The sequence below is a fragment of the Muntiacus reevesi genome, chromosome 2 (genome assembly GCF_963930625.1).
Source record: "Muntiacus reevesi chromosome 2, mMunRee1.1, whole genome shotgun sequence".
Taxonomy (NCBI): Eukaryota; Metazoa; Chordata; class Mammalia; order Artiodactyla; family Cervidae; genus Muntiacus; species Muntiacus reevesi.
The window spans coordinates 64897364-64920824 of NC_089250.1; the positions used below are offsets into that span (position 1 = coordinate 64897364).

General features: G+C 41.3%; 1 protein-coding gene and 1 non-coding gene across 2 annotated transcripts in view; one reads left to right on the forward strand and one right to left on the reverse strand.

The window, feature by feature from the left end:
- Positions 1-23461, forward strand: part of CTNNBL1 (catenin beta like 1) — a 160933-nt gene that overhangs the window by 27626 nt on the left and 109846 nt on the right. Inside the window, exons 2-4 of the mRNA XM_065921981.1 lie at positions 1363-1551; positions 5632-5738; positions 17784-17923. Coding sequence (XP_065778053.1) covers positions 1363-1551; positions 5632-5738; positions 17784-17923 — 436 coding nt within the window. The remainder of the gene's footprint in view (positions 1-1362; positions 1552-5631; positions 5739-17783; positions 17924-23461) is intronic.
- TRNAW-CCA (transfer RNA tryptophan (anticodon CCA)) lies at positions 12087-12158 on the reverse strand. The gene has a single exon. It is a non-coding gene; the product is annotated as a tRNA-Trp (tRNA).

Consider the following 23461-nt stretch of genomic DNA (forward strand, 5'->3'; position numbering starts at 1 on the left):
TGGTAAAGAATCCACCTGCCAAGCAGGAGACGTAGGTTCGATTCCTAGGTTGGGAAGATGTCCTGGAGAAGGAAATGGCAACCCACTCCAGTATTCTTGCTTGGGAAATCCCATGGACATAGGAGCCTGGCAGGCTACAGTCCATGGGGTCTCAACAGATCTTACATGACTTAGAAACTAAACAACAAAAATAATTTTAATTTGTATGGTACTATTATATGAATCATTTAGAGTTCTTTCACTAATGTTTGCAGCCATTTGGTACAAACTTCCAGTTATGAGATAAATAAGTTCTGGGAATCTAATGTATAACAGAGTGACTATAGTTAATAATACTGTATTATGTACTTGAAAGTTACTAAGATGTTAAATGTCCTTGCCATCGGGAGTGGGGGAAAATGTAATTATGTGAGGTAATAGAGTTGTTAACTCACCCTATTGTGGTATCATTTCGCAGTGTGTGTGTGAATCACATCATGTTGTCATGTGTACACTTTAAACTTGCACAGTGATTAAGTTCTTAATGTCAGTTTATATTATATTATATTAATGTCAGTTATATCTCAATAAAGCTGAAAAAAATGGTTCATATACACAAAGAAACCTTTGTTTTTAACTACACAGGGAGAAAAGGGTTGTAATCTCCATTTTCAGATGAGATAACTAAAGCTTAGAGACATTAAATGAGGTGCCTGAAGTTGCACAGTAATACTTGGAGCTGAATGGAGGTGTTGGACTGTTGGGTGTCGAGTGCAGTGTTCTTTCTCCTCAGTTCTGAAACCCATTTCAGAAGTGCCCTGTTTTATTCCAATTAAAAACTGCTGTTTTGTGACCGTGGGTAATCATTGACCTTTGGCCTTACTGTACTCGCCTGTAAAGTAGGAATTTAAAGTGTTGTAGACCCTTGGAAGTTATATATGTAGTATTGTCTGTTTGAGCTGCTTGTGAGTGACTATAATCTGTCTCAGACCTGAATTAAAACCATGTGCTAAGGGATCGGTATTGGAGACTGAATCCTAACTATTAAATTGACCTTAATTAGCTCAAAGTGACTTTGTTGCCTGTGGTTTCTGTATAAACGAGAACTTTTGTGAAGGGCTAACCTTTGTGTCTTGAAAAAATTCTGTAACAAATAAATTCTGTAACAACTATCCTGTAGGTGAGTGTAACCCTGTATGTATAGAATCTCTAAGGGCCTGAAAAATAACGACTTAGAGCTTTACTTCATTTTGTGGTAGAAATTGTGTCCTATGGTGCTTTTCGGTTGGGGAATTTTTGAACATTTTTGGAATATTTGGTGTGTACGCCCTTCTACATATTTTCCAGCTCTGAAATCCTGTGTTTCTTTTTTGTCTCTCTTAGCCCAACAGGGGCACAAAACGTCCCCGGGATGATGAAGAGGAAGAGCTGAAGCTGCGTCGGAGACAAGCTGGTACTCGAGAGCGTGGCCGCTATCGGGAGGAGGAGATGACTGTGGTAGAAGAAGCAGATGATGACAAAAAACGGCTGCTTCAGATTATCGACAGAGAGGGTGAGGAGGAAGAAGAAGAGGTAAGGTGGCAGAAATGGGCTGGGGGCTGAGATGCTCAGCCTTGACACAGTATCTGTAGAGTGTTATTTGGGATTAAATGCTTAGTTTCTCTGAGCTTCCCAGCTTAATCTGTAAAATGGGGTTAAGAATATTTGTTTCACTTGTTGATATGAAGGTTAAGTGGAGTTTGGAAGGCATTTTGCAAAGTGTGATGAACATTACAGATAGAATTTTTAAATTATTCTGGATTATATATTATAATTGAGACCCAAGCACTGAACTGTGGGGCTATTGGTATGGACTATTAGAGGAGGATCACGGTGGTTTCCTAGCCCATACTGAGGACACATAGAAGGCACTCATTTTTAAGCACAGTCGATAATCTTTGAAAGAGGAATAGAATTTTATCGAACGAGTGAAAGAAGGACCTTTCAGGCAGTTAAAATGGCCTTACCAAAGCAACAAAGTTGAAATTACAGGAAGAGGTAAGGGATTAGGTGTTTAGATGTGATTGAAAAAATGCTATTTAGGGAAAGAGCTGCCCAAGCCCTTTCTATTTGCAGTTCCTCAAGTTGCCTCAGGGCCTTTGCACTCGCTTCTGCCTCTGAGCCTTTTCATTTCTGTGCCCTCTTGAGAGTAAGTCATTCTCTTACCTTCTCACCACTTTATTCTGCATATTGTCTTCACAGCTCTTGTCATGATCTGAAATTCCTATTTGTTATTTTACTCATCTGTTGTCCTCTCCCCAGCCTCCTCTGAAAACGGGGACTGGCTGTGTTTTGTTCACAGCTGTGTCTCTAGCATTCCAAGCAATGCCTAGCTCTTGGTATAGGCCCTTAACTAATATTTATTGAATGAATAAATGAATGAAGCTGAAAAGAATAGAGGTAAAATATCAGCGATTAAAAATCAAGTGACCTTGCCTTTGTGTCTTTTTAAATCCTGAAGTGTTAACTTGTATATTATTTCACTCTGGCATTTTGTTCAATATGAATTATGGAAATAGATTCTTAAGAGCCAGCTGTTTTTTGGTTCCCTTAAAGACACGATGCTAAGTTTGGATTTAAAAAAATGAAGCTGGAGTATGAATCTGAGAAGAAAAAAAAAAATTGATTCATATTCCAAAAAAGGTCTTTACTGTGTTATGACAATAGCCCTCTCCTCATTAGGATTTGCACCAATGCTAATTTGGGGGTCTGCCCCTAAAAGGTGGTGACACTTTGGAAATCTGTGGTGGGAAACAGTCTTGAATTTCCTCTCTGAGGACAGTAGTCCTGCCAGCCTTAGACAAACAGTGCATGTAGCACATTCTCCCGCTTGCCCTCCCTCCTCACTAGCTTCTGCTCAATCTGTTAGCCCTGCAGCAGCAGTTAATTGGCAGGTATAATTCCCGTGTCGGGCACTGCTGGTACTGGGGGATTAGGCTAGTAGCTGTCACGGGTAAATGGTTTCTAGCCTGGGAGACAGAAATGCAGTGTGGGACCAGCCCTTCTGGGAAGGGACAGGGAAAGAGAGATCGCTTTGTAAAAATGACACATGGAAGGCTACAAGTCCAGGAGTTATTTTCTCTCTGCCACCGAAGTCCCATTTGATGAAAAACAAGTGATGTTTGCCCCTGTAAAGTCACGTGAACTTGTAAAATATGATTGTCCTTTTTGTGCTACATCACCAGCATTCATCTTTCTGAAATCTCCCTCTGGTTTCTGACGTTGAGCTATTGGAGATACTGCCGTGCCTGATGACTGAGACTGATAATTCAGTTTTCCCCCAGTGTTGGAGACAGATTAAAGGAGGGAAGGCCAAACCCTGGAGAGACTAAGACTCTGGGAATCCTATGAGAGCTGTATTATTAACACTAATAAAGTTTTCTTCTAGAGGGTGGTCAGGATGTTAGCTAAGAGAAAGAAGAGCCACGGGTGTTGAAGTTGCTTAAAAGTGATTTGACCCTTTCCTAGAAATGTAAATTATTTTTCAGTTAAATCCCAGTGATAAGTTGGATACATTAACAGTCATGCTAAGAGTTACAATAAGGGCCTCCCAAGTCGCTCGGTGATAAAGAATTCACCTGCAAGGCAGGTGACACAGGTTTGATCCCTGGGTCAGGAAGATCCCCTGGAGAAGGAAATGGCAATCCACTCCAGTATTCTTGCCTGGGAAATCCCAAGGATAGAGGAACCTGGCGGGCTACAGTCCATGGGGTCACAAAAGAGTCAGACATGACTTAGAGACCAACCAAACAACAATGAGTTACAATAATAGCTTACATTAATATAGTGTCATGTAGTTTATAAAACAGATTTATGTACTTCATGTCTTTAGGTCATCTCTATGACCTTGAAAGATATAGGTAATAGTTTTCCCCTCTCTGCTTGCCTTCCTTCCTTCCTTCCTTCAAAAGATCTTCATTGGATGCCGCCTGTATGCCAGGCCCTATCCTGGGCACTGGAGAGTCAACAGTGAACAAGTAGATATGGGGCACCAACGGGGATTTGGGGTTGGTGAGATTACTGCGCCAAATCCTGCCAGACTGTCCTTATATAGGTCATGTGAACAATTTGGAATTTTATTCGAAATGCAAGTGGATGAACTCACACACGAGGTAGAATCGATGAGACTTGGTGAGGGTTTGAAGATAATATATTCAGCAAAGTAACATTGCTACGTGGGTAGTAAGTAGTGAAGCTAAAGCTCTGAGTCCTGACTGGGCCAGAGCATTGACTTCAGTTTTTACCAAGTCAGGGAACTTCTCTTTAAAGCCGTGGACACTGGGGAGCAGGTTGGGGGTGGGGTGGTTCCAAAGAGTGCCTCAGGGTCCAGGAGCCACTGATTAAAGATCTAAGAAATGTGTCATGCCCAAATGAATGTTACAGGTATCTCCCATTTAAAACTCAATATGTTCGAATCTAAATTTGATAAAATAATAGCTAACATTTTTTGGGAACTTAAAAGAATTATGCGATGATTCAGTGCTTTCCTAAAGGATCTATTTCTGGTTCTCTTAATGGCAGTTTCTTTTGGTGTGAGTTATGGTCAGTGACTATAAAGCTGTGAAGCTCGGAGTTGGGAGAGTGTTAGAGAAGCAGAGTGAACTGCAACACATTAAACTGCTAAATAAACTGAAGAAAAAACATTTTTTAAATTTTAGTGTAGGTTTTTTTTTTGGAGGAAATGATTGTGTTTTCAAAAATTCATTTTATTTACCTTTGTAGGTATTATTCCAGTATATGAGAACTGAGAAAACTATGTGGCCTGCTGGGGTTTTTTTATGCTTACTCTCAGCGAGGTTACTAAATTCTTGTTGCTGTATCAGGATTCCAGGTCCCTGTTTGATTCCCTTCTCAGCAGCTAGGATGGGCTAGATACAGTGATGTCTAAGAAACACAAGGCAGTGACTGTTGCTGCTTGGCAACCATTCTTATCTTGTGTATGTGTGTGTCTGCTCAGTCACTCAGTCGTGGCTGACTCTTTGTGACACCATGGACTGTAGCCCATCAGGCTCCCTTTCCATGGGGATTCTCTAGGCAAGAATACTGGAGTGGGTTGCCATTTCCTCCTCCAGGGGATCTTCCCACCCCAGGAATTGAACCCCAGTCTCCCGCCTTGCAAAAATAGGCTCTAAGTTGAATTTGACATGTGGACCATAGTTTGCTGACCCCTGGTGTGGGGAAAAGATTGAGGGCCACTGTCACTGACTCAGGGTTTGACCTTGAACAAGTTCTTTTAAACCTCTGAAGATTATCTTACCTGTATGAAAGAAGAGAAGGATGAGATAAATATTATATAATATTCATTTAGTATTGTCACTTATTCTAATACCATACAGTATGCTCAAGAAGTATTTGTTGAATGAGTGAATCTTTAACACCTTAAGCTGAACTTCCAGTGCTAAATATGAGACACACAGAGTAATGATACTAAGTAGCGCATGGTGTACACCCTTAGCCCTCATTCTAATGGAGGAGTATGTGTGTATTATACACTCAATCCAGAAAGGTGAGTGGTAGGAATGGGATGTAAGGGCCACGAGAAAGAAGTAGTGATTAGTGAATAAGAAACAACCCCTTTGGACTGAAGTTGTTGCATTTGTCTCTTTACACCAGGAGGAACCATTGGATGAAAGCTCAGTGAAGAAAATGATCCTGACATTTGAAAAAAGATCATACAAAAACCAAGAGTTGCGGATCAAGTTTCCAGACAATCCAGAGAAGTGAGGCTCCGTTTTGCTGTTTTTTGCCGTTTCTCCTCTGAGATGTTTTGTTTGCTATCTTTTGTTTTGCTCCTTGGGAGTGTGTTTTGTCTGCTCTGGTTTCTGTGCTTTGGGTCGGGAGTCCCAGGATGACTCACTTGATTAGGAAATCACTAGAAGTTCTCTCGGGACTCGGAATCATATTCTCGGGTACACAGTAGAATCAGCAAGGGGAAAGACACATCAGGCAGTTTGGAGAAATTCACATACAGGCTTCCTGTGTTTTCTCCCGCCCCCTGGGAGGGGTCAGCAGACAGCCTCCTTCTTCCAGCAATGCAATACATCATCGCATGTACCCTGTTTCTCTTAGGGAAGCCCATTTGAGACTGAGACCAGGATGTTTATTGAAGACAGACCATGGCATTCTCTGCCAGCAACAACTACTAAAATTGCAGGCTCACAGAAGGAAAGCAGATGTTCAGTGCCCCAGATGGGCAAAGCAACCTTATCACTTAGGAACTGTTTCAAAAGCCAGGTTCCCAGATGCCAGCCTAGGACCTGTTTACTCTTTTTTGCATTTCTCTTCAAGGCCCCTAGAAAACTGACCATGGCTGCCAGTAGCGATAGTTTTACTACTGAGAAAATGTCCAAAGCTCTGGGGTTAGACAAATATGGGTGTGACTCCCGCATGACCTTCAGTAAGTCAGGTCTCATTTCTTAGCCACAGGGGTCTCATCTGTATAAAGAAAGAGTAACTCCTTCACAGGGATGTTGTGAGAAATAAATGAGAATAATGACAAGGGTTTAGCTCAGTATCCGGCGCATAGTAAGTGCTCATGAAATGATAGTTACTCTGATTGCTCCTCAGTGCACTATGAAGTGCTGTAATGAAGACTCTGATAACTTTCAATCAGTTTTGAATCCTAAGTAAATAGATTTTCATATTTATATAGATTTTAATATCCTAAATCTCTCTTTCTCTCCCTTCCTCCCTTCCAGGACATATACTTTTAATGAATCTTAATATTGTCCCTAGGCAATGAGGAGTTGAATAGTATAGTCTTTGCACTCAAGTTTAAAGGTTACTAGGGGACAAATAACTCTGCTCAATGTTATGTGGCAGCCTGAATGGGAGGAGAGTTTAGGGGAGAATGGATACATGTATATGTATGGCTGAGTCCCTTTGCTGTCCCCTTGAATCTGTCACAACATTGTTAATTGGCTATCAGTTCAGTCGCTTAGTCGTGTCCGACTGTTTGTGACCCTCTGAACTACAGCACGCCAGGCCTACCTGTCCATCACCAACTCCCAGAGTCCACTCAAACCCATGTCCATCAAGTTGGTGATGCCATCCATCCATCTCATCCTCTGTCATCCCCTTCTCCTCCTGCCCTCAATCTTTCCCAGCATCAGGATCTTTTCCAGTGAGTCAGCTCTTCGCATCAGGTGACCAAAGTACTGGAGTTTCAGCTTCAACATCAGTCCTTCCAGTGAACACCCAGGACTGATCTCCTTTAGGATGGACTGGTTGGATCTCCTTGCAGTCCAAGGGACTCTCAAGAGTCTTCTCCAACACCACAGTTCAAAAGCATCAATAAAAGGTTTAAAAACAGACAAACAAACAGTCAGTCTGTAAATACATGGTAGAACAAAATATACTTTAAAAGAAATACAAGAGGAAGAAGCAGTGAATAACAAGTTGGGGCTTATTGAGAACTTCACAGAAGAAGTGGTATTTGAGCTGATTTTTATTTTAGTTAGGCCAGAAAGAGCAGGGAAAGGCATGCCAGGCAGTGTGACCAGCAGGAACAGAAGCACAGGGGTATTAGAGGGCATCCTATTCTCACATCAACCTGGAAAGGCTGGTGTCCACTGCATTCTCTCTGTATGGTAGATGAGGAGGTGGAGAGAGGAGAACCTGGTTACTAGACCTCAGGCCACAGCCCCCTTTGATGGTAGGAGTGGCTAGATCAAAGCTCAGCTTTCCCAGCACCAGAGTCCCGTCTGGTTTTGTGCTGATGATGGTGTGATCACTCACCTAGAGCCACGTCTAGGAATGTGAAGTCAAATGGGCCTTAGGAAGCATCATTATGAACAAAGCTAGTGGAGGTGATAAAATTCCACTTGAGCTTTTTCAAATTCTGAAAGATGATGCTGTGAAAGTGCTGCACTCAGTATGCTAGCAAACTTGGAAAACTCACCAGTGGCCACAGGACTGGAAAAGGTCAGTTTTCATTCCAATCCCAAAGAAAGGCAATGCCAAAGAATGCTCAAACTACTGCACAATTGCACTCATCTCACATGCTAGTAAAGTAATGCTCAAAATTCTCCAAGCCAGGCTTCAGGAATACGTGAACCATGAACTTCCAGATGTTCGAGCTGGTTTTAGAAAAGGCAGAGGAACCAGAGATCAAATTCCCAACATCCACTGGATCATCGAAAAAGCAAGAGAGTTCCAGAAAAACATCTATTTCTGCTTTATTGACTATGCCAGAGCCTTTGACTGTGTGGATCATAATAAACTGTGGAAAATTCTGAAAGAGATGGTGGGAATACCAGACCACCTGACCTGCCTCTTGAGAAACCTGTATGCAGGTCAGGAAGCAACAGTTAGAACTGGACATGGGACAACAGACTGGTTCCAAATAGGGAAAGGAGTACGTCAAGGCTGTATATTGTCACCATGCTTATTTAACTTATATGCAGAGTACATCATGAGAAACGCTGGGCTGGAGGAAGCACAAGCTGGAATCAAGATTGCTGGGAGAAATATCAATAACCTCAGATATGCAGATGACACCACCCTTATGGCAGAAAGTGAAGAAGAACTGAAGAGTCTCTTGATGAAAGTGAAAGAGGAAAGTGAAAAACATAGGTTAAAGCTCAACATTCAGAAAACTAAGATTATGGCATCTGGTCCCATCACTTCATGGCAAATAGATGGGGAAACAGTGGGAACAGTGGCTGACTTTATTTTTCTGGGCTCCAAAATCACTGCAGATGGTGACAGCAGCCATGAAATTATAAGACGCTTACTCCTTGGAAGGAAAGTTATGACCAAACTAGACAGCATATTGAAAAGCAGAGACATTACCTTGTCAATAAAGGTCTGTCTAGTCAAGGCTATGGTTTTTCCAGTAGTCATGTATGGATGTGAGAGTTGGACTATAAAGAAAGCTGAGCGCCAAAGAATTGACGCTTTTGAACTGTGGTGTTGGAGAACACTCTTGAGAGTCCCTTAGACTGCAAGGAAATCCAACCAGTCCATCCTAAAGGAAATCAGTCCTGAATATTCATTGGAAGGACTGACGCTGAAGCTGAAACTCCAATACTTTGGCCTCCTGATGCGAAAAGCTGACTCATTTGAAAAGACCCTGATGCTGGGAAAGATTGAGGGCGGATGGAGAAGGGGATGACAGAGGATGAGATGGTTGGATGGCATCACTGACTCAATGGACATGGGTTTGGGTAGACTTCAGGAGTTGGTGATGGACAGGGAGGCCTGGTGTGCTGCTGTTCATGGGGTCGAAAAGAGTCGGACACGACTGAGCGACTGAACTGAACTGAACCACCATACGACATGGGCTTCCCTGATGACTCTGTGGTAAAGAATCCACCTGCCAGTGGAGAAGATGCAAGAGATGCAGATTTGATCCCTAGATTGGGAAGATCCCCTGGAGGAGGAAATGGCAACCAACTCCAGTATTCTTGCCTGGAAAAATCCATGGGCAGCAGGCTACAGTCCCTGAGGTCGCAAAGAGTTGGATATGACTGAGCAGCTAAGCACCACCACCACCACCATACAGCAGTAATTACACTTGTCATAGCGCCATGTGTGTGTGTTTGATTATGTAAGTAATACACAAATAGACTGTCATCATAAAAAATACCCACAGTGCATAAATAGAATGAAAAATGAAAGCTTTCTTTCACTACACTGACCTACTTTCCATTCCCCTACTTAGAGATAGCACCTGTGAACACTTCTGTGAGTATCCTTTTTCATTATTTTATGTACACTGATTTACATTATATATATTTAAGTATGCAAAAATTTTTTTCCTACCTAAGTCATGCTGTACTTATCTTGCACCTTTAATTTTTGGTCACGAAACAGAATATCTTTCAATGTTACTATATGCATATTTACCTTATGTTTTGTGGCTGTATGCATAGTATTTTCTGGTTTGGAGATAACCATGATTTATTTGTTGTGTTTCTATAGATGGACATTTGGTTATTTAATTTATTCTTTTTAGTCTCCCTTTTTTATTGAAGCATAGTTGATTTACAATGTTATTTGTAATACTGACTTTTATGAGTAATACTGTAGCGAACCTCTCTGTACATGTCTTGGCATACATGTGTTTCTCTAGGATACATATCTAAATATTGAATTCCCAGATTGAAGGCATGAGCATTTTAAACTTTGATGTGTGCGTATGTGCTCAGTCATGTCTAACTCTTTGTTACGCCATGAACTGTAGCCCGCCAGGCTCTATCCATGGGATTCTCCAGGCAAGAAGATAGGAGTGGGCTGCCATTTCCTCCTCTAGGGGATCTTCCCAACCCAGGGATCAAACCCGCATCTCCTGCATTTCCCACACTGCAGGCGGATTTGTTACCGCTGAGCCACCTGGGTAATAGCTGTTGCCAAATTCCCCACCATCTCCTTTAGTTCTCCCATCAGCAGGTCTCCTTCCCTGCATTCTTTCCCGTAAGGAATTTGATCTGCCTTAACATCTTTGCCATTTGTTTTATTGTTGTTTTTTTACTCAGTGGTCTTTTTGCATTCAACTCTGAACTCTTTTTAGGTGGACTGTGTATTGCTTGTCTCTGTAGTACCTAGCATGGTGCCTCCCATACTGTACTCGGTAAACGTGAGCGGTCTTATGCAGTTGATGTCATGTTGACTGTATCCCCATTTTTTGGAACCTGAGGCTACATTACGAGGCAGCTATGCCATGGATTGATGACACTGGAAATTTAAGAAACTCAGTTTACCTATTGAAATGCCAGTAATGCCTTTGCCCATTTGGTGGGTATACTTGAAAGCAGTGGGTTTCTGCAGCTTTTGTTCACCATCTGTGTCTTAGGTACCACATGAATTCATTGTTGCAATTCATGAACTGGTTTTAAGGAAATGTTATTCTATTTAAAAATATCAACAGTGTTTGCCATTCAGACAATATATATACTATTTTAGTTTTAAAATCTGAACATTTGCAAATTGAAATCATGCATAAAGAATATTTTTTTTTATGTCCAAAAGCAGTCAGGAAACTACATTGTGTTTTAACCTTGAGTTCTTGAATTCTTACTGATGCAGTGTCTTTTATAATTCTCTAGACCAGCGAGGTGCAATTAAGATGAAAATTGCTAGAGCATATTTGAATGAAACTTTCCGGTTGAGATCAGAAACATTCAAATTTATTTTCCCATATATGCAATTGTCATTTTGATTGCATACCAAAAAATGCCTCTCTTCATTTGGCTGCGTTTCAGATTCAATTGACAATTTTCCTTATGCAGCCTCTGCTCTGCACTGTGTGATCTTTCTCCCAAACATCACATAGAGTGGAGTGTGCTATTTCACCAGTAAGTCCTTTAGTAGTTTTTCTCTTCGTTTTTGCAGGGGCAGAAGTATTTAGTTTCAGTTCAGTTCAGTCGCTCAGTCGGGTCTGACTCTTTGCGACCCCATGAATCACAGCACGCCAGGCCTCCCTGTCCATCACCACTCCTGGAGTTTACTCAAACTCATGTCCATTGAGTCGGTGATGCCATCCAACCATCTCATCCTCTGTCGTCCCCTTCTCCTCCTGCCCCCAATCCCTCCCAGCATCAGGGTCTTTTCCAGTGAGTCAACTGTTCGCATGAGGTGGCCGAAGTATTGGAGTTTCAGCTTCAGCATCAGTCCTTCCAATGAACACCCAGGACAGATCTCCTTTAGGATGGACTAGTTGGATCTCCTTGCTGTCCAAGGGACTCTCAAGAGTCTTCTCCAACACCACAGTTCAAAAGCATCAATTTTTCAGCGCTCAGCGTTCTTCACAGTCCAACTCTCACATCCATACATGACCACTGGAAAAACCATAGCCTTGACTAGATGGACCTTTATTGGCAAAGCAATGTCTCTGCTTTTTAATATGCTATCTACATTTCCTTCCAAGGAGTAAGTGTCTTTTAATTTCATGGCTGCAATTGCCATCTGCAGTGATTTTGGACCCAAAAAAATAAAGCCTGCCACTGTTTCCATTGTTTCCCCATCTGTTTGCCATGAAGTGATGGAGCCAGATGCCATGATCTTAGTTTTCTGAATGTTGAGCTTTAAGCCAACTTTTTCACTACCATTTCCTTCTCCAGGGGATCTTCCCAGCCCAGGGATTGAACCTGGGTCTCCCGCATTGGAGGCAAACGCTTTAACCTCTGAGCCACCAGGGAGGCCCTTAGTGAGTTTAGTGGCCCTCAAATTTTTTAGTCCCAGGCATCTTTTGAACGCATAAATTGTTGAGTACCCCAAAGTGCTTATCTTAGAAGATTCTAGAATATTCAAGCACACATATCACTAGCCATTAGGGCAGTGGTAGCATCACATGTTGTATAGTCCTCTGAAAAACTCCCCTGTACACTCCTGAGACAGAGAGAGTAAAAGAAGCAAATAATGTTTTGGAGTTATTCTAAAAATAGTTTTAATGTTATAGACCCCTGTAAGGATCCCCAGCCACCACCTACGCTGACCCTGCAGTCCCAGGACCACGCTTTTAACTGAGTGAAGAAAGCGTTGTGTTCTCTGTGCACTTATAGCTGGTTTTGTGATTGCAGGAGCATGCACTGGTTTTGGTGCTTTTATAATGTATTTGAACACTGCTGGTCACTTGCTAAAATTCACTTTTGTGGTTGAAGGAGGACATCCTGCTGATATGAAGCAAATGTACATGAGCAGGCTAGCAGAATATTCTCCATCATGCCAGATGGAATCAGTGACCCCATCCCAGCCTGGGGTACTGTTTTAATATGTTGCTCTATTGCTTCCCCATTGACCTCTCACTTGATCCTCTCCCCTAGCTGTGAGTCATCTGTTGCTGAAGGTATGCCTGATCCCAAGACAGCCATCTGCAAATACGGTAGCGTGTGCTTAAAAATGAGTCGGCTTGTACTTCTGTCAGCAAAAAGAGAATTTTCTTTGTTATAGCATAGCAAACTTGAGGGAATCTAGATTCATTGATTACCTACTATCTACCAACAATTGATAGGAACTTGATTATCTCTTTTAATCCTCACTATAATTCAGAGAGAATGATTAAGGAAGTTGAGTTTTAGAAGTAGGTTCCTTAATATTCTCTGTCTCCCTTGACAAGGTTGGAGTCCGGTGCTCTGTGTTCCAGGGGCAGTTTTCTTGGGCAGTGCTGGATATTCTTGCTACTAATTGGATGCAATAGATTATTTATGTTTGTGCTAAGGTAGGAGTTCAGTGAGGACAGCAACTGGGATTGTTATCTGTTATATGGACACCTAGTATGTACCCATTAATACTTAGTAAGACACTGCTAATGGTTACACAGGCTGGATGTGACTCAGGTCAGTCTCATTCCCAAGTCCAGGCATTTCTCACTGTATCACACTACTCTTGTAACACAGGACCCCAGTTGTATTTTTATGCTATGTCCCTGCTCACAGTTGACTTTCTGCTGGTTTTATTTTGTTTTGATAATTTTCTGGCTTCCTAAACTTAAAGATATTTGGTTAGGATTGCATATTTGAAAGAGCAATTTCAAAGTTGGAAGGGACTGGAAAGTACAAGTCTATTTCTCCCTTCTAATTATTGATCTTTAAAAATATCGTCCTTTATTAATTACCCCCAGTGACAAGGGTATATAACTTTCCAAAGAAACCTATTTCATCACTTGGCAGCTCTGACTCTTAAGATTTCAACTCAGAATGAAAAAGAATTTCAACAGATCCTCATGGGAGAGGGTAGTTAGACTCCTTATGATCTCAGTTGCTTCCCCAAGTTATTTAGTTTCCGTAACGCCACTCCAGTATTCTGGCCTGGAGAATTCCATGGACTGTGTAGTCCATGGGGTTGCAAAGAGTTGGACATGACTGAGCGACTTTCGCTTTCATTTTCATCCCTCGCAAAGTAGATTCCCATAAGAGATGTCACAAACTTTTAGGCCATCCAGTCAGCATAACTCTATCTGTTTTCTTCTTTTAAGCAGCCTAAAACCATGGTAGCATTTGAGGCAGCTACTTTCCTCTTCTTCCTTTGGCAGGCACCTGCGAAATTTCTGCAGTGGACCAGGGAGTGTGCCCAGTGCTGGGTGTCCAGAGAGGACCGAGGAGTAGTCTCTATCCTGGCAGGGCTGTCCATGGTCTAATTTGCATTGTGATTACTGTTGACTTAAAATCATCAAGTCCTTTCCACACATGTCCACTTACTATGGACAGAGGAGCCTGGTGGACTACAACCCATGGGATTGCAGAGAGTCGGACACAACTGAGTGACTTTCACTTTTTTCCACTTACTATACTGTCTTTCATGATCCATGTATTCTTGCCTTTTTGGTTCAGTGCATTCTCCATGTGGATCCTAGGTAACTTTCCTCCTGTTAGATTTGGTCTGTTACCATTTCCTGTCAGGAACTTTCTGAATTGATTCTGTCAGCTGCTGTGTTCACTGTAAGCTTTATGTTATATGACATTTGTTAAGTTTGCCTTTTATGTATCTTCACCTGAGTCGTGGGTTAAATAATAAAAGTAAAATACTATAGTTGATCTAAACAGACTTAAGGATGGAGCCCTGAAGGGTACCACCGGAAGTGTCTCTCCAGGCTGACATTCATTAATTATCACTCAAATCCCCCCAATCGCTTCCTTGTATTCAGCATGATTTGTTTATTACTAGTTGCTGCCTAGTCTCCCTTGCTAATTCTTCCTGGTAAGCTGTAAAAATCTTTTGTCGAGTTACTCTCAAGAAATCAGATTTTTTTTTTTTAATTACCATGTAAGGCAAAGAAGATTATATAGATCTACTGCCCCATAGAATATTTGAATTCTGCACCAGCTCTTCCAAGTCATGATTCTGATTTGCCTTCTACACTTGAAGTGATGGGGCACTAGTGATTTAAAAGGTAATCTGTTTGTAAGCACTGTGGAAGAAGATTTTTTTAGAAAAAGTGGTATCGGGGGACCTTGACAAAAATAATTTTAAAATTTACTGGGAATAGTAAACAGTTGAGAACAGACAGGGAGCATTTAAAAAGAAGGCTAGTATGGGAGTGTTTTGCAGTAACAGACATAAAATATACTGTAACACTATGGAAGTGTGGTCCTGGCTCAGGAATTTGCAGACAAATCAATGAAATGGAGTGAAAAGCTCATAAACAGATTTGAGTATGCATTAAAATTTAGTGTATGATAGAGGTGGCATTTCTTCAAATCTGTGGATAAAAGATAGATTATGGTACTGGGGCAATGGGCCAAACCTTTGCAGAAATAAAATTAGATCTTTGCCCTATATTATACTCTGAAATAAATCTTAGTTTTATTACTCCTAAACATTTAAAAATGTATAAACATAAAAGTACACCATAAAATATATCTGATCTTAGCATAGAGAAAACCTTGCTCAGAATACATGTAAAATAGAGTTCGTGTGGCAAAAATTTCCCTAATTAAAAACCTTTGTGTCAAAAAGCACAATGTACAAATTAAAGGGAAAATATTTTTCTCTTTTTGTTTTTGTGATGTATGACAGAGATTAATTTCTTTAATATATAGAGTGCTTATAAATCAATAAATAAGATGAACACCCTGATAGAAAAATGGGCAAAGAAGAAAAACAGATAGCTAGTAAACAGTAATTGAATTTTAACCATTGTGGTATCAGAAATGCAAAATTTTAAAAAGTTGCATTTCCCATCTCAAATTGGAGATTTTAAATATATAATACTTTTTTTGAAGAGGATGAGGGGAAACAAACTTATACACTATTGGTACCTTTCTGGCAGGATATATCAAAACCTGTTAAGTTATGCATACTCTGTGACTTTGTACTTTCCTTCCTGGGAGTTATCTTAACTACAAAACTATGAATACATGTATCTTAGTATCATTTGTTGTCATTGAAACACGGTGTTGAGAAGGATTCTGAAGTCTTGTCTGGGCTCAGCAGGGGCAATGCTGTGCTTAGTGTGGGATTTTGCCATGGGAGAGGAAGGACTGACAGGTGTGCTGGACACTGACTTTTCCTATTGTAGACTGTTTAATGACAGGAGGAATTGTTCAGCCTATGCTGACAACAATAAGCAAAGATCGTATTTAGAACTGTATACTATGTAGGCTGCTTTTGGGTAGGGGGAAGGCTGTGAGTTGAGAACGATGACTTAATCTTACCAGAGTATTATCAGTGGTTATTTCTGGTTAATAAGGTTATAATGATTTCTGTTTACTTTTCTTTATTTTTGCCATTTTTAAGATCTCTGTTTACTTTTTGAGGGCTTATCTTTCCCCAGTTTTTTAGAAAAAATAATGTTTTATCATTAGAAATATATATATATATAAATGTTATGATTAGAAATAGTAATGGAGAGAACAATGGTAAGCTATTGTATAAAATATGGACATGTTTTTAAAAATGGTAGTCTCTAGATTTGTTCTTGCAGAATCTCCCGCGTTCTGGAGAGATGGTGTTTGCCCAGTTCCTTGGTATCTGTTAGTTGATGAGTCCTTTATGACTTCAAGAATCCCTGCTTGTGTTCCTTTTCTTTAGCAGGCATCTGTGGATAGGTAGAGACAAAAGATCTAATTTCTGATTTTTTGGTGTGTTTTGTTTATTTTTTATTAAACTTTATTTTGTATTGGAGTATAGCTGATTAATAATGTTGTGATTAAAAAAAAAACAATAATGTGATGGTCTCAGGTGAACAGCAAAGGGACTCAGCCATACACATACATGTATCCATTCTTATAATTCCTGTTTTTAAGATACTTACATCCTAGAAGGGAAGATAGACATATTATAAATAATAATTGTAGTAATGGAAATGAGAGCAAGCGTATTGTGCTTTTTGCACGCCAAACATTTTTAAAGTGTTTTATGTGTGTGTGTTCATTAACTTTTTACAGTAGCCTATGAGATAGGTAACTTCATTATTCCATTTGTTATACAGATGAAAAAACTGAGGCATAGAGAGGCTAAGTAAGTGGGTAAGTGAGGTTCAGAGCCAGGCCGTCTGGCTCCAGAGTCTGTTTAACCACCGATTCCTCTCAGTCAGGTCTTGTTCAGTTGCTCTACAGGGATTCGCTCATTGTCTTCTCAGAACAAACTTTCCTGTCCTGCTCATCAAAGGCTTAGTGGGCATTTCTTCAATGTCAGACACTTGGGAAGGACATGCAGGGGTGAATGCAAAGCAGTTCTTTCTTAGTGCTGGGGTGTAGGTTGGCCGAAAGGTTCCGGTGTGGAAATGTGAGTGAAGTATTATGCTACTTAAGGTATAGGGTTATGGAATGCCAGACTTTATCTGCTTTACTTTGGGATGTTCCTCTTCATCAGCTCGTTTGAAAGGGCGGCGGGGGGTGGGGGGAGGTATTTTTGGATGGTAGCAGAGTCTGTATTTTCCTTTGGATAAGGGGGATACTTGGCCCTTTGTCTGAAGTAACGGGAAAGAGAAGTCCTTTTTGGATTAGCAGGATGATTACCTTCAGGGCAACAAAATGAATTGCCATTCCAAGGAGTAATGGTAACCAGTCCACAGAATGGGTGGGCAGATAGATCACTGAATGTGGCAGAATGCTTTCAGAGCCTCTGAAAGGGAACTTGTGACTACAAGGATAAGGGGAACCCTGTAACCAGATCTGAATCCAATATTGATTTTTGTAATGAGGAAATCGATTTCCCAAGGAAATTGTGTGACAGTATGATGTTTGGATGAGCATTCTTCTTGGTTGGTCTGTTGAAGATGCTTTGACAGATTGTCTGTCTGTCTGGTTTATGTTGCTGTCTGTTCCTCACTACTGATTGTACCCCCTCCCCTGCAATGACGCTGTCTTGTTTTCCCTTCCTAGGTTTATGGAATCTGAGCTGGACCTCAATGACATCATTCAGGAGATGCACGTGGTGGCCACCATGCCAGACCTGTACCACCTTCTGGTAGAGCTGAATGCTGTTCAGTCTCTTCTCGGGCTGCTTGGACATGATAATACAGATATCCTTTCAGATCTGTCCTCAGTAAGAAGGCGGATGTGGTGGGGGAGTGCTGTTTACTCTCTTCTCCTGTTTGTCTCTGCTGATGTCTGCTGTCACGTCTGGTGTTCTATTTCCATTCTAATTATCTCCCTTCTTGAAACACACGCTGCTTTTTACTTGTTCGGAAGTCTGGCTTTTAATCTATTAATAAATCTCGGCAACCCTTAATTGTCCTATTTGCTCTTATTAGTATTAGAATTCATCGTGATGTATCTGTTCTTATATTAACAGCATTAATTTTACGGGATCTTGATTTGGGGGCCCATTATATAGGCAAGACCAGGCAGGATTTGCATCTGTTGATCTAGACATCATTTTGTTAACAGATGGCCCAGTGGAGCCGAGCCTAGAGGAGACCATGAACCTTCCTCTAGTTTCACATTTATTGTCCAGGAAGACAGGGATTTTTATCTACTTTGTCTACTGCTATAGTCCCAATTCCTTTAAAAAGGACTAAGTGCACATGACATTTAATGTTTGTTAACTGAGCATTAGACATAAATAGGCAATCTAGGTTTGACACCCAGGTTTATTTCTAGTATGAAATTTGGTGTCCTCCCCCCACCTCCAGCGCTTAGTATTCTTGTCTGCAAAAGTAGATGAGCTCCAACTAATAAAAATAAATGAAAAAAAAAAAAGCAGATGAGTTATGTTACTGGGACATAACCAGACTTGGGTGCCTTAAGGTCTAACAGTCTTAAGGGCATAGAACATTAAATCATTGAAGGATCTAAAAATTGTGAATTTAATTTCTCACTTTGTTTTCAAGACTTAAATGCTATAGACTGTTCTGTGGGTATGATACTGTGTATATTCATGGATGGCATTTAAAAATATATGTGTGTGTGTGTGTGTGTGCTCACTTGGTCGTGTCTGAATCTTTGCAACCCCCTGGGCTGTAGCCCACCAGGCTCCTCTGTGTTGTCGTCGTTGTTCAGTTTCTCAGTCTGTCTGACTCTTTGAGACCCCATGAACTGAGGCACTCCAGGCTTCCCTGTTCTTCACTGTTTCTCAGAATTTGCTCAAACTCATGTCCTATCCTGTGTGTGTGTGTGTGTGTGTGTGTGTGTGTGTGTGTAAACATTTGCCTTTCAGTGTTGTTGAGAGGATTAAAGGAGTTCATGTGAGTGCTAAGCAATTTCTGACACTTAGTAGGAAGTTAGTAAATGTTGCTTTTAACTGAAGCTGAATCATGACTTCCAAAACCTTTCTATCCTTTGTCTTTGCTCTCAGATATGAAACCGCTTTAGTGGAAAAGGTTTTTGATGTGCCTGTGGTCGTGGTTATGGTCATTAAAGCAAATTCTTTTCCAGTAGTTGTTCTGTTTGAATCCAGATTTCTGAAGGTAAGAGACAAATGTAGTTAGTCTGCTTGAGTGATATTCATGGGAGATCTGCTGCTGCTTCATGTTATTTTCATCTTTCTGGTAATCTCTCTCCTGAGAGCATGTCTGACTAGGTTCTTTCCTGCCTGATAATTCTCATAGAAATAAATCAGTGAATAATTTTAACTCAGGCTTCTTGAAAGGCGATCTTAAGCCGTTTCTGATACTTGATGTAATGTTAGACAGTCTGGAGAATCTGTCAGTCAGTCTCCAGATTGATGAGAATATTCCCCAGGGTTCACTGGGTGGTTCTGGGTGGTTCTGGGTGGTACGAGAACCCCTAGTCAGTAGCTTATTTTGGGTGAGCTCGATATGGGTCTCCTGAATTCGTTTGAGAAACATGGCTTTGAGTGCTTATCAGGCACTGTGCTCAATCCCCAGGAACTGCAGGCTGCATTGATGCTCAACCAGCATCCATCAGTAAACACAGTGGATATCTAGCATGAGTCCTATTTAGGACACTAACTGGCCCTCCCAGAGTTAGCAACCAAGAGTTCTAATTGTGCCTTACACATTTCAGCTTAACTACAGAAGGGCAGATTTTCAGAATCCAAACGGACTTTAGAGATGACTTCGTCCAGGGCCTTATTTGTTTCGTTAGTAACATGTCTGAGGTCCAGGTGTTGAACCACTGGCTGTTGCGGTGGAGGCTGGCACCCCAGGCCCCTGGTTTCCAGTCCAGTGTCCTTTTCTGGCGCACCTTGAGCCTTTCCCTACAGGATTCACTGCATCCCTGACAGACTTGCAGTGTCACCCATTACCTTGTGTATTGATAGAGCCGTGACCTGTTTTGTTTCTGGAAACACAACTCTGATTTCTTTTTTCTGTTCCTGCCAACTCAAAATAATAGTGGCAGCTTTCTGAAGATACTGACATTTTGCTGATTCACCAGCCTGGTTCCTGCTGGGGAGAAGACTGACGCAAGAAGTGTGCTCGACATGGCATACTTGGGAAAGGCAAGGGCACAGATGTTCCAAGTTGTTAAGTTCTGGTCTTTAAAAAGAAAAAAAAACAAGTCCCCCTGTAATAACTTTGACAGACTGCCATTTCCCTCCTGCTTTCTCAAAGCTAAACTGTTTTTTCCCCTCTTGTCTGCTAACCTTTACCCTGCTGCCCTAATGATATTTTTTAAAATCTGATTTTTTAATTATGCCCTACATCAAATTTAAAGTGCACTTGAAATTTTAAAAATTACCTAATTTTAATTAGATGCAGCAACTAGGGTAAATGTCATCCTCCTCATAGTACCATTTTTCTTGAGCGTGGTTTCAGGGAAGGGTCAGCCGTCTTGACTTGCATCTAACACGTTCTCGATCTGTTGGAGCGTTGATCTCCCAGTAGCATTGCACTCTGTTTCCTGTCTTATCTGTGATCTATAATGGAAATTTTTCTTCAGGAAACGGTTGTTAACAATTTACTGTTGTACAGCTGTAACTGCCCCAAACACCTTACCGTGAATAAACAATTTCGTGGCAGTCATGACTTAAATTTTTAATCTTTTTTAACTCTTCATTTATCAACCACAGCCATACATGGCTGGTTATGTTCCCAGCAAGCACAGGTCATTTTTGCTCTGTCCTTCTCTGCTAAAACATAAACTATAGGGATTTTAATTGGATCAGAGGCTGGTCTGTTGTAACCTTAAGAGGCAGAGGATGTGAGAAAACAGCTTGTGCCTCGTCCTTTCAACCGTGAGAAGCTGCTTCAGAGTTTATTCTGGCGCTCTGCATCACTGCTGCTGGGGAGGGCTTGTCAGCGCTTCTGGGCCTCATCTCTCCGCCTCGAGAGGCTGGCGCCCAGCCGTCGGTTGGCTGTGGAGAGGAATTCTGGTCTGTGAAGAGCACCTCTGGGGGTGCGGGGGAGAGAGGGAGGGGCACACCCCTCACGCAGCATTGAAGAGTCACTCTGAATGCATTAGGAGGGAACACGAGGTGGGATCCAACAGCTGTTGCCTTTCAGAAATCGGGCTTTTAAAACCAATTTTTCCTTTAAAGTAAATCATTTAAACATGTTTAGAGCCCTTTTTGGTGAACCTTTTGGAGTATTTCTACAGAAAAATGAAATCAAAGGTATATTTAAAAATATCAATATTTTCTTAAGGTAGTGCTAAACAATCAGTTCTGTGGCCCAGGTTTACTCAATTTGCCTAAAGGAATAAGGAGGACTAAAACAAGAGGAAGATAGAACCCCAGATGATGGCTACCTCTGCTGCTATCACCAAAAGGAAAAGAAATATCTAGGCACGAAATCCATAAATATCTGATTTTTGCACGTCATCTGCTGTGTTCTCAGCTTGAGGGACGAGCCAGTGAAATCCTTTCTAAAGTTCTGTGGCAGATCATGGCATTTACTGGGCTTCTCCTTTGTATGATAAGCCCTGTTGAGTGCTATTAGGGTGGCAAGAAATAATAACTCCAGTTGATAGCAAAAACACTCACCTTGCTGTGTGGTAAATACCCTTGGAGTGTTTTGCACAGAAAATACCACTGGAGTTCTGAGAAAACACACATCATCTCTGGCTTGGCAGTGATTAGAGAATGGGGCATTGGAGATGGGTAAGCTTTTGATAGATTAGGGATTAGAGTACATTTCAAGTGTATTTTTACAGTGTCTACCTTGGCAGTGGAGATTGCCATTCCTCACATGCTGGGAGCTGATGTACCCATGTAGTCACCTCAGACTTACATGGACATCAGGTCCATGGCTTGCTTTATTTTTAGAGTCATGACAACTGCCCCCATCTAAATACCCTCTTCTTTAATTTAAAAACTATTGAGTAATCTAAACCAAGTTTTTTTTTTTCCAAATCTGCTTTCTCTCCACCCATTTGTGATTCAGAAAAATGAGGTCTCATTGTACTGTTGAGTGAGCTTCTCAGGTGGTGCTAGTGGTTAAAAACCCACTTGCTAATGGAGAAGACATAGAGATGTGGGTTCCATCCTTGAATCAGGAAGATCCCCTGGAGGAGGGCATGGCAACCCACTCCAGTATTCTTGCCTGGAGAATCCCATGGACAGAGGAGCCTGGCGGGCTATGGCCCATGGGGTCGCAAAGAGTCGGATACGACTGCAGCCACTCAGCACCCAGCACACATTGTACTGTTGACTCAGGGCGTCAGTACAGTGGGTCGCGTGCTCCTGCGCAGGAAGCGGGGGTTCATTTTGTTAGTTGCAGAGTGGATTATTGGTGCTGATGAGGCCGTGCTGCTTTGTCTGAAATAGGGAGTGGTTGTTAGCACTATTCTTTTCTAAATTACTGCTTAGTTTTCTCAAACCGTAGTAAGCTAGGAAAACTTGCGCAAAGTTGTCCTGTTGGATTTTGTGAAAAATTGCTGTGGGAACTGGAAAATAAAGAGCAGACAGGTTGTTTTTTTTTTTTTTTTTTTTTTTTAAGACCAGCAGGGTTCGTTGAACTTGAGCAATCTGAGTCTGTGACTGTAACATACCATTTTATCCCAGAGGGTGTGTACACGGGGTGCCTTGTGTTCGAGCCCCCATGCTGATGAGCAGTAATAGGGCTGGGAAGGGTTTGCGCCTCCTCAGCACTTTCTTCTAGTTGGACTAGAAGGGAGTTGGCTTTTGGTCCAGTACTTTCCTGCAAGCATGGTCTAACAAGACTTGTGTATCTCAAACTGTTGTTTTGCTGGGAGCTATTCTCATCTTGATATTTCTGGAATCAAAATTACATGGAAAAGAATTTACTTCTTTTTCTCATTGATAGTTCAACTTCTCTGATACTCTGTACTGATAAACCAGCCACTCGTTTTTTGGAGTCCTTTCAATGTGCTCTGAAATAAATCAGATTAGATGAAAAGTACCAAAATGGCAGTCTAGGAAAAGGACCTCTTAATACAACTGTTGATCTTGCTTACGAGTTTTAGGTGAATTCCATGTCTTTGGAAGGTTAGGGTGGTTGTGGCCTGCTTGGGACATTTCCCCTGTGCTGTAACAGTGCCCACTAACATTTAGTGGGTACCTAATAAATGTAGAATGAGAGCATTTCCCCCACTCATGTTATTTTGATTAAGGATTGGGATAAAATTAAGAGTCTAGATTCATTCTAGGTAGTTCTTTTTCAACTGCTGTAAAAGAAGGAAAAGACCATTTTGTCTGT